Genomic DNA, 12149 nt, shown 5'->3' with positions numbered 1-12149 from the left:
AGGCACGCGACCCAGACATTTCTTCTTCATACTCTTCTTTCTTCCCAATTATTCCTCTTCTACCTCTTTTTTTTTCTTTCTTTGCCATTTTCAAAACCTTAAAATGACCCCTTGCAAGCATGAAAGTAAAAAAATGGCATCAATTGAATTCTCCACAAAGATACTACACTCTAAAATCCGAGGATTTAAAAATCGACCGCCAGTGACCAATCGAATATTGGAGTTATTCATTTATCTTAGAAATTAAGTTACTTTTAAATGTCAAAAATATTTGAACTCCAATCTTTTAGCATATAAATCAACAAGGTTTAAATCTAAATCTTATCTGGTCCCTATTCTTAGCCTATCTGGTTTTATTTTAAATCTTTGGAATTTTACAGTGTATCGAATAATAATTGTGGTCGAGACATGATAATAAATCTCTGTTAGGCTATAAACCAGATTGCTGCCATCTTTGGCGACATGATGGTCAACTTCCCTGAGTAAATTTTAATGTCTTTTATTTGCTTGGTCTGTTATACCTTGGTCACATTTGCTACGGCCGCCGTAGATTCTAAAATTTCTACGGCGAGTAGCAATTCTACGGTCGCCTCAGAATTTCCACGGCCACAAAGAGCCTGTTCAGACCGGCAGAGATAGCGCGATCTAGCGCGCGCTAGATCGCGCTATCTCTGCGGTGTGGAAGGTACAACGTCGTTTCGGTCCGCCCAACAGCGAGCCACGGCGAGCCAAAACGGCGTGCCACTGGAGCACCTCTTGGGGGTGGTCCACGAGAGATAGCGCGGTCTAGCGCGCGCTAGATCGCGCTATCTCTGCCGGTGTGAACCCGAGCTACGATAGCACGCCGGAAGTCATCTACACGCGGGGAATTTTATACTCATTCTATTTTGGTGCGATCTGAATCTGAATCGGTACAACTCAACACTCCTAATTTTATGGAGTAAAACGCGTCGGAACATCGTGAAAATAGAAATATAGTAAGTAATGCGTCATGGCAACAGGACCTCTCAAAAAAGGGGGTGCTACGATAGACCGCGCTATCTCACTGCGGTGTGAATCCGGCGAATGCCAATGGGCGGACCGTGGATCGCGCTACGATAGCGCGATCCACGGTTCGCCCACGGTCCCCCCTTGCGGTGTGAACAGCCTCTTACTCTAGCGGTCACATATGTTACGGTCGCCGCACGGCGTATTTTTTAATTTATGGAGAAAAAAATCTGCGGCTGACGTATGTCCTTGAAATCATGACGTACGGTCGCCCTAGGGCGACCCTGCGCTGGCCGTAGGTTTTTGACAAATACTACGGCAGACGCGAGGTGGCCGCAAGGCGCCCTCACGGCGGCCGCAGGGGGACTATACAGTGAGTATACCATGATTTGCTTGTCACACTCATCATGATATTTTACATTAGACATTTCATTTCAGAAAGTTTTCAAAGTGTCGCACCATGCCCATGCGCTTATTCTGCGTGGGAGGGGGGTTCAGGGCCCGGGCCCCCGGGTAGGCGAAAAGGGGGCACCAAAAAGAGGGAGGAAAGAAAGGGAAAGAAAAGGGAGATAAAAAAGGAGGGGGAAAGAAGAGAAAGAGAAAAGGGAGAAAAGAAAGAGAGAAGGAAACAAGAAGAAGAGAAAAGGAGAGAAGAGAAAAGGGGAAAGGGGGAGTAATAAAAGTGGGGGGGGGGGGGGGTCGCCAAATTAATGTTTGACACTGATCTGAATATTATACGATCAGTAATGTTCGACCTAGGAAGGGGGGGGGGGCAAATCGACCTTTGGGGTGATTCGCGCTTCGCGCTCGCATCGAATGATTAGTTAGCTGGACATCATGTTAATGATTACCTAAATTGTGTAGAATGTCTAGTTTTGGAACGGAATATAAAAAAGGTTCAGCTCGCGCTTCGCGCTCGAATAATTTTTAAGTGCCCATCCTGTTCATGATTACCAATAATGCTTAGAATGTCCAAACTTTGGGTCATTTTGGAATATAGACAATTTTCAGCTCGCCCTGACAGATATAGAGATGCCCATCCTGCTCATCCTTACAAAACTTCTCAGAATATTCTATTTCCAGGTCTATACACAAGCTATCAAAAATCGCGTTCGCATTATTTATTTGGACTTATGAAATAAATCTCCCTTTACCATGTTAACTTGTTTGTATGAATAAAGTTAAGATGTTAATAAACGCGTTAGTCTAGAACTGCACCATAGGAAACAACAAAAATCAGCATTTAACTCCCCATGATAATACTAATAATAATGATAATGATAATAATTTTACCCAAGTTAGCCGCTGGTGAAAGGGCAATATATGTGCTTCCTGGTCACATTTCTTCTTTAAAAAAAGTGGTATTACATCATATTCATGGATGGAAATTACTTTTTATCAAGTCATCATTAAAAAAGTGGTCTGCAGTTGCCCTTTTTCATGTGATTATGAAATAAGATAATTCAACATGCATTTAAGGCACCTGTTTGCCTGACGAGGAGGGGTCGCCATTTTTTTCTGAAAAGTACACATGCATATGGGCCAAAATTATAGGTCGGGCCCCCGAAGTGCAAAATTCTAAATACGCGCCTGGTGGCTCCCGAGCAGATAACACAAAAGGAGAAGGGGAAAGGAGGGAAGAAAAACACGAGGGCAGCCGCACGGCCACCGTACGCTCGACGTACGGCCGCCGTAGACCGTTCTATGCCATGCCTACGGCTAGTCTAATTTCTACGGCGAGCGTAGAAAAGAAAAAAATGTTATAACTCCGAGTTAAAATTCTACGGCCACCCCTACGGCCTGTAAAAAGTAGGAATCCGCCGTACGTCGACCCTGCGGCCACCGCAGATTTTCTGCGGCCGCCGCAGAAATCTCTCGAATTCAGGTATCTACGGCCGCCGTACAGCCGCCGTAGAGCAAATGTGACCAAGGTATTAATGATTGCTATCGATAAATTCTTCATTACAACAGGCCCTCGCTCCTAGATGATCTAACAATATACTCAGTGTTATGGAAAAGAAGTCGATTCCATGGCCCGGTTCCAGGAAGGAGCACATCATCACCCCCCCCCTCATTTTAGAGCCATAAAATCTATAAGATTTCTAAATGTATCTTTTTGCATGTCATTTTTTTTCAGTCGCAACAATGACTTCATTTCAGACGAGAATAGTGGAAAAGCCAGGGGAATCAATACAGTTTTAGACCACATCAAAAATAGGGCATAGGGTTAGAGTTGGGGTTGTAATAGAGTTTTGGTTCAGAATAATATAAAGATAAGGATCATGGTTTATTCAGTTTTGGGGGTTAGGTTTTATGTTTGGTTTAACATGCAGATTTTTAATCGGAGCAAATGTCAGGGAACCAAATATATTTCCTTAAATTAAACATGACGGGTGGGCTCGGAAGGGGTGAAGATTTTTAGCACAAAAAATAGAAGAGTTTGTCATGAAAAGAGAAGGAAGGCACGTGTGCGAAGGGCGGTGGGGGTAGGAAGGGAGAAAGGATATCTTTAAATATCCATTAAACCACTGAATAGAGGGATGCCGTCATTACTCTTAAATATCTTTTTTTGGAATGTATCCAGACCTTGCTTTAATCATCTGATGAGTCATTGATGGTGAACTCAATATAGCAAAAGCTTCTGTACATAACTACAAGTAGAACTTTAATTCCCCACGTTGTATATACTAGTGTTGCTACACAACCAATGATAAACAAGACCCGTTTCATACAGACTTACAACTCTGTGTATGGTCATTTTGTCATTACTGTACCTACCATAGAAACATTGATTATGATAGGCTGCTTAGCCCTGTAACCATGGTAGTTGCCATTATGATAACTCTTTATAGAATGTGCCTCTGGCTTCACTTTCATCTAACATCAAAGATCTTGGTGAAATCACTAAATGGGATGATCTTAATATTCATTCAATCTTCCTCAAACTTTCATTGATCTTATTCTTTGATTTTTCTTTTTATATGAATTCATCTGGTTTCATGGGTTTCAATCTCCTTTCAATCTCCTTTTAATCTCCTTTTAATCCTGGTTGCTGGATCAAAATAATCTCAAATAATGTTTCAGCCATTGATTTATATTTTGAGTTCCAAAGTTTGCATCCATGCAACAAAAAACAAATCTATTTCATAAATATTTTCAATGAAAATCAACATTTTTTCCAAATAATAGGATAAGAATATAGACCCAATGAATATGAATAAAAGCAACAAAGAATTGCATTGGAGGCCAATAAGCTTTATTGAATATCTTCATTAACAAGCGCACAGTAAAATAGGTTGATGTGTGTGCATCAATGTCCTTCTAATATAAAACTATGTGCATATATTTTATTTATCATCACATTTGAACTTTGAATGTGCCTGGATCACATAAATCAAACTTAGAAACATGTTGACTTTAAATTGTGCACAACATCCAATGCAATATGAATGTCTATAATCTAACGTTCTTGTAATCATGTATAAACCTTAAAAAGTTAATTTTGAACTCTAAATATGCTAATGCTCGACTGAAGTTTGCAAATCACTCAATATGAGTTATGATTGTAGTATTATTTTTAGGAATCTTAAAAGATTGTTTATATCAGAACTTTAAAGGATTTGTTTGGGTACATTAAGGAACAACACTATATTCCATTTCACTAATGTTGAATATTAAGAGTATTTACAACACATGCACACTTTTTAGAGTTAGTGTAATATTAATATAAAATAACAATGAACTAAAAAATGTATAAAAGTATTGCCGAATTGAATTAGAAAATCTGATGATTTCAACCCCTTAAAAGAACCAAACTTTTGAAGGAAAATCAATTTTAACGATAACAAGGAATAGAGAGACATATGTCTGTTATGTGATTCAATATTTGCTGAACAAAAAAAAACAATTTTGACACAAGAATTCTTTAATCATTACCCTTCACATGCCTCTATCCTCTCTATTCATTAAGCCCCCCCCCCCCAGTGGTTCCTGATCCCATTGAAGTGATGTCATGGACAGGATATACACATTATCAAGAGCCTATATCCAGGATAAACCTTATTCAGTATGTACAGAATAATGCAAGCACTGTACAATTACTACTGCATATATATCATGTCAAGTTGAATCAATTGCCAATACAAATATACCAAAATTAAAGAGGTTAAACTCCATTAAGAAAGCTCTAATATGGTAAAGGGGGTGGGTTGTATAGCTTTCTGCAGTTAATAGAATACAATATGAATAGTGGTAAGCTCCCCCCAAGTTTTAGAAAAGTGTGACTTTACATATTTTTTGGCAAAAACACAATGCTCTGAAAATGTTTATGAAAAGGATGGTGTGAACATCACAACTTACAGCAGATGTGATAAAAATTGATTACATTATATCAGCTTTTCCTATTTCATAAATCACTATGTTTAAACAAAAGTTAATTAAAGAATTTTCTCAGGAATTTTGAATGAGTTTTCACTTGATCTTTAAAGGCTAATTAATAAAATTGATAGGGCACAACATGCAGAAGAGAAGCTTACATATGACATCACAATGGTAAAACTTAAAAACAATATCACTCTATCATTCTATCTTCTCTCATCGATATGTTTCTCTCCTTTTCCTGCTTATATTTGAACCAACTTACAATGTAATAATGGTGGAATTCCTTTCAATTCAAATATTGTGGATACGAACTAAATAATCAATCTACAGTCAATCTATGTTGTGTATCACTTTGACAAGCTCATACAATTTGGTAAGAATTACATAAATAATATAATAGTCTTTTACTTTGAATCAGATATCTTGTTTACCTGATTCCAAACAAAATTTTATTCAACAGAATAAAAAAAATAACATCATGCATTTTTCCAAATTAAAGCTAGCACCAATTATTATCTCAATCATAGTATCATATCATTGATTGACATGCATTCTGGGGAACCCAAAGACACAAGCCCTGTAAAAAAGTTTAGTGATTGATTGTATTGACTGAACATTATGATGAATGAAATCAATCAGCCGTATGGATCACGCATTAACCATTATGATGAATGAAATCAAATGAAATCAATCAGCCCTATGGATCACGCATTAACCATTATGATGAATGAAATCAAATGAAATCAATCAGCCCTATGGATCACGCATTAACCATTATGATGAATGAAATCAAATGAAATCAATCAGCCCTATGGATCATGCATTAACCATTATGATGAATGAAATCAAATGAAATCAATCAGCCCTATGGATCACGCACTAACCATTATGATGAATGAAATCAAATGAAATCAATCAGCCCTATTGATCACGCATTAACCATTTTGATCAATGAAATCAAATGAAATCAATCAGCCCTACGGATCACGCATTAACCATTTTGATCAATGAAATCAAATGAAATCAATCAGCCCTATGGATCACGCACTAACCATTATGATGAATGAAATCAAATGAAATCAATCAGCCCTATTGATCACGCATTAACCATTTTGATCAATGAAATCAAATCAATGAGCCCTATTGATCACGCACTAACCATTATGATGAATGAAATCAAATGAAAATCAATCAGCCCTATGGATCACACACTAAGCTTCATATTACTGGGCACAGATGTTATTTGTTCTAAAGGTAAGTGCTCCAGTCTTATAGGGGTACTTCAGGTTGAAAATAAGAAACATTTAAATAAATTGAGCAAGATCAAACATTCAACATATTGAAAATTTCATTAAAAATCAGACAATAGATATTTTCAAAGGTCAAGTCCATTACAAAAAAATGTTGATTTGAATTAATAGAGAATAATCAAATAAGCATAACACTGAAAATTTCATCAAAATCGGATGTAAAATAAGTTATGGCATTTCAAAGTTTCGCTTATTTTTCAAAAACAGTTATATGCACAACTTGGTGACATGCAAATGGTAATTCTACATGTACAGGGAGGGATAAATTTTGTTTCACAGGATAATTAGGAGAAAAAAAATAAAATTTATATTTCATATAATAAAAACAAAAGAAAGAGTTAGTGGATGACATCATCAATCCCATCATTTGCATACTGACCGGGATGTGCATTTATAAACTGTTTTGTGGAATTAAGCAAAACTTAAAAATGTCATAACTTTCTTATTTTACATCCGATTTTGATGAAATTTTCAGTGTTATTCTTGTTAGAATTCTTTTCTCTTTTTATTCAAATCAAATTTTTGTTAGGGTGGATTTGACTTTTAATAATATTTCTAGCGTATTGTGCAGATTTTCATTGGTAGCATATGACACAGAGTAAACATGACATCAATAATGCCAAAATGCCTGAATTCATAAAGACGATTTTCAATCCATTGTTTAACTATGATTTATACAGATTTCATTCATTGATTATTCTTAAATTGGTGCATATATTAAGAAGGCATCCAGTAATGAATGCACACTTACTAAATTCACTCTTGTTACTAAGGCTTCAGGATTAATGGGACTTTCGTTTTGAAATATTGAGCACACAATTTATGTCCATCAGTTAAAACTACAAAGTGGATTGATAAATTTAAATGCTCCAATTCAAGAAATAAGCATCTATCAGTGGGCTCATTAATGTTGAAACCAAGCATGAATGTTTTTCATGACATAAGAATCCATTACCATCTGACCATATTTCTCAACAAAGTAAGCATAATCAATTCTAAAATCTGCATAAACCAGGATTTCAGAATACAGATTCAAAACCACCTTTAAGAATTCTTGCCAAAGTGATTGACATGCAAAATTAAACTTAATGTTTTTTTAACCATAATTAAGAAAACAAAATACATCTACAATAATAATTCACTTTGGAACGTGACTGATCATATTTGCACTAGTTTCCCTTTAATATCATCAGCTGTTGGGTGGATTTAATTAAAGAATCAATTAAATCCTGATGTGACAATAACAGTACTCCTTGATTACATATAACTAATAATACTCATGCATGTCTTATTATTGTGGAACAGCCTTCCTAGAGTCATTAAAAGTTGTATCTCTGCTGAGTCTTCTCTTCTAAGAACCTTTTTATTTGATTCTTAGCTCTTTAAATCCACCTTCTACAGAGTGGATTTGGTGCATTATAAGTCACATTTTATTATTATACCTTCATAATGGGAGGACACTCGACAGGTGGACAGGCCCATGACCATTAGTTGACCTATTCCTTACCCAAGATTTCTAGTTGGATATGCAAGGTATAAATTAGCATTGTATTCATTTTTTTTGTATTCTATATACATGTACCTTGAATACTGCCTTTTCTTGATATCCCAAATCGCCAAATAAATAATAGGAAAAAGGATCTTAAATAGATCCTGCATCAAATGGTAGCTTTCTTTCTGTTTCCAGCAGCAATTTGATGCAGACCATAATGTAAAGGGCAAAGAGCAATAGTTAATCCATTATGACCAATACAAGTGGCACTTCATTTTGATTATCTCAAGCAGCCTAATGATATCATTAAACTAACATTTTTACTCCAGACTGGAACTCAGACACACTCTACAAGCATCTCCAAAACTTAATCCCAAATAAGAGTTGTATCTTCCAATCTGTACAGTCAATCTACATGTATTTCTCTCAATGCCTTACATACTTGTACCTAAGTCATGCAATAAAGAATAGGAGAAAGATGTTTACATGGAAAACAGATATAGATCTACTAAGTGTACAGTGTAGCATGGTTACAGGAGTGAATGAATTCATTCTGGACTTATCTTGCAATGCAATATGCTTTTGGCAAAGAAGCATAACTTGGTAGTATAAATGAGGATTTATTCACAAAACAATTGTTTTTTTTAATACACTTCATGTTGATAATTTGATTAATGACTTATTAATTAGATAATAATACTTACTACTTATACAGCGTTTTTCCCATAAGGCCCAAAGCGCTTATAATGAAAATACTTAAAATAAATTATACAATACATAAATTATGAAACTACAAACTACGAAAGAGATGGGTTTTTAATGCCTTTTTCAAAATCCTACTGATTGAGACTGTCTTTATTAGAGGCAAATCATTCCAGTATTTTGAAGCTGACACAGTAAAAGTTCAATCATCGGCTAATGTATGAGTGAATGAATATGTGAGACAAAGAGGGTCACTAGCTGACCTAAGTGCTCTAGTTGGTGTATATTGTCAAACAATTATTTAAATTATCTGGAGCCTGTTTATTCAGTGTTTTGTAGACAATCAAAAGTAATTCGAACATAATTGTCTGTTCCAAAAGAGGCGAGTGAAGTGAATTAAATAGTGTAACATACATGCAGTTATACCCCCATAATCTGTGGTTAAAAAAATTAGTAAAACTATATAGCCTTCATCAGTTAAATTCCTTATGCTCCTCACTAATTTTTTTTTTCGGGGAAAAGTGTAAATGTATATACAAGTATATTTTCATACTCGGTGTAGGGTTTGAGCATTTGGGTCTGTATTATAATCTACAATGTACAATTCTAACCCTCATAGTCTACAACATGGTGAAAATGATTACAAATGTATGAAAAGTGGATTATAAATCCATAAATTTTAGAAACCGAATTAATCATTGTTTCAGCAGAATGATGAAAAACTTGACTGGATCAACAAACACAATAACATCCATTTTTGCTGAGCCTCTGAGCTCCATTGTTCCTTTTCTGATAGTAAGACTGTGATCACATTAATTTATTTTTACTATGGAAAGGTAGCAATACCAAAGTTGGAAATCTAGATCCTGTGTGTCTGCTCTTGAGAGATGATGTACACTCATGAAAGGCTCATTCTAAATGGTCAGATTACTTATGCATGCATCATCATTCTGACCAATCAGAAGTAGCCTTTATCTATATCTCCCAAACTTAAAAACTGAATAACGTGGAGGATTTTGCTACAAGGTAGGAAAGATCTAGCATTACCTGGGGGTAAGGAAAAAAACTACTACCCAAACGAGAGCTTGAAGAAGTCAGAATACAGATTCTTTTTGTCCAAATTTAGAATGGCCAGGAGGTGTGTTACTGTTGACCAAGAGATTTTGCAGATTCTAGACAAAAATAATGGCTTTTTTTGCTTTCCATAGCAAAGAAGGAATAGAATCATTTCTTGATACGATGGGACCAATGAGCATAGAAGAGTTGAGTACATCAAAGACCATGGTATTGCTCATTTCTCTTCCTGTCACAAACTCTCATCTTTTGTTTTGTTACCAACTTGAAAACTCTTGACATTGTTGTCTTTGCTGGGATCTTCAACGCTTTGGTCAAATTTCTCTTGATTAACGGCTTTTTGCCACTCGTTCTCAAAGACCTCTTTAGATTGCTGTACGGCCGTATCTCCATGACTTTCTCTCTCCATCTTAGTAGCAGCCCGTGCAGCATTGTATTGCACTCGAGTAACCTAAACAATTACAAGAAAAGTGCAAATTAACTCCTGTAAAAAGAATAATGCTCAATGAAAATTATATGTAAGTTAATCCTTTTTTTTACTCTAGTAACCCTAAAGATTTCCATGAAACATTTATAAAAACCTCTAATTATTAAAAATTCCTGCTATAAGATAGGCTTCTTTTCCCACAATTTACACATTCAATCTTTCTTCTAGTTTTCATAAATAGGTAGATAAAATAACACCTTGGATTATAATTATCTGCACATGGATTACAGATGCTGTACAGCGCCGTTAAATGTGTCTGGAATTCTTCACGACAAGTCATCGAGAGGCACTTTAAATGCCAACATCTAAGGTATTACAGAATTGATTTTCCAAAGTAAAGATTCTCCGACTGTCGACTGCGGCTGATGCACTTCACTTCACGTGACTATGTGAGCATACCGGTACCATATATAAGAACTTCCAAATAAATTTGTGGGTTGCTCAGCACATAAGATCTAGTTTTTATAGCCACATATTAGTTGAACTCTGTTTACAAGAAAATGTCAGTTCAAAGGATTCTGGTCCAAGATTAATAATGACTAACTTTTATTGGCAACATATTAATAAGGCTTCAATTGAGCTATTTTCATCTCTATAGCAGTTATGAATGTATGTACGGTGTGTATTGTATATTACAATTTGTCTCCATATACATGTACATATACCTACATGTACAGTACCTATTATGATAATGGACAATTCAAGCTTTTGGAAATGGCACTCATTTCAAAATTTACAATATTAGTACAGTTCTTGCTGAGTTATACATTTAACATTTAGTTTCATGTACAAACACAATGTAGTTTCCAAAATATCAAATTAATCGAGGGCCTGTTTCTAAAATAATTTCAATCAAACACAATCTCAAATATCAAACATAGTTTTTTGAGCAACAGGGCCCAGTATTGGGTAAAGTGACTTATTAGGCCTCATAGCAGACTATTACAATTACATGTCAATTCACATTATAATGAGTGACTTTTCTCTACAGCTGTTCACCAAATTCATTGTTAATGTAAGTTTTGTATTAACTATTATGTTAAATGTGTGTGATAAAGTCAGCAAGAGCTGCTTGAATATTGTAACTAAATTTTCGGAGAATCATTTTTTTTTACCATACGATATGCAGGAAAGCTGCTTGCATATGAAGTCACAAATCAATAATTAGAATTATAATAACTTTTTTATTCTTAGATGGATTTTTCTCGAACCTGCGGCAATATTTTTTTATCATTTTTCTGCTATTTTTACAATAAACTTTTTGTTAGTGTGAACTTCCCCTCTAAAAGGTGTGTTGAATTAAACCTCTCTGACGTGTCATACAATCCTAACATGAATTACCCTGAAGCTGATGTTAATTAAACCTTCGCCAAATGTACATAGTCAAATTTAAAAAAAAAGGTAAAAAAGGAGAATGCTAGAGATCTGGCTTAAATCTAGACTTCGAGACCTTGCAGAACAGGTGACTTCTTAACTGTTTTCTGGCTTTTAACTTGCCATAATAATCAACTTGTATGATCGTTGAGCATGAACACCAAGACATGCATGCAAGGAACCTACTGCTGTACATACCTTCATATACTGGACGTTGGATAGGATACGAACTGTGAAGTCTGGGGTGTAAGCAGATGGTGGAGATGGGTTGTTAGAGCTACCGATACTCCTCACACTAGCACGGCTACCACTGTTCTTATTATCTGAATACAAAAAAGATAAC

At 35.6% G+C, this 12149-nt stretch overlaps 1 protein-coding gene across 1 annotated transcript in view; it reads right to left on the bottom strand.

The window, feature by feature from the left end:
* Window positions 1–4221: 4221 nt before the first annotated feature.
* The window catches only part of LOC129273137 (metal transporter CNNM2-like), a 33948-nt gene continuing 26020 nt past the window's right edge, over window positions 4222–12149 (bottom strand). Inside the window, exons 5-6 of the mRNA XM_064108057.1 lie at window positions 12005–12129; window positions 4222–10396 (exon numbers count right to left, since the gene is read on the bottom strand). Of these exons, the coding sequence (XP_063964127.1) occupies window positions 10178–10396; window positions 12005–12129 (344 nt within the window). The 3' untranslated portion in view covers window positions 4222–10177. The remainder of the gene's footprint in view (window positions 10397–12004; window positions 12130–12149) is intronic.

The sequence above is a fragment of the Lytechinus pictus genome, chromosome 12 (assembly GCF_037042905.1).
Source record: "Lytechinus pictus isolate F3 Inbred chromosome 12, Lp3.0, whole genome shotgun sequence".
Lineage (NCBI taxonomy): Eukaryota > Metazoa > Echinodermata > Echinoidea > Temnopleuroida > Toxopneustidae > Lytechinus > Lytechinus pictus.
The sequence above is the reverse complement of the archived record's forward strand: the minus strand, read 5'-3'. Positions and strand labels throughout refer to the sequence as shown.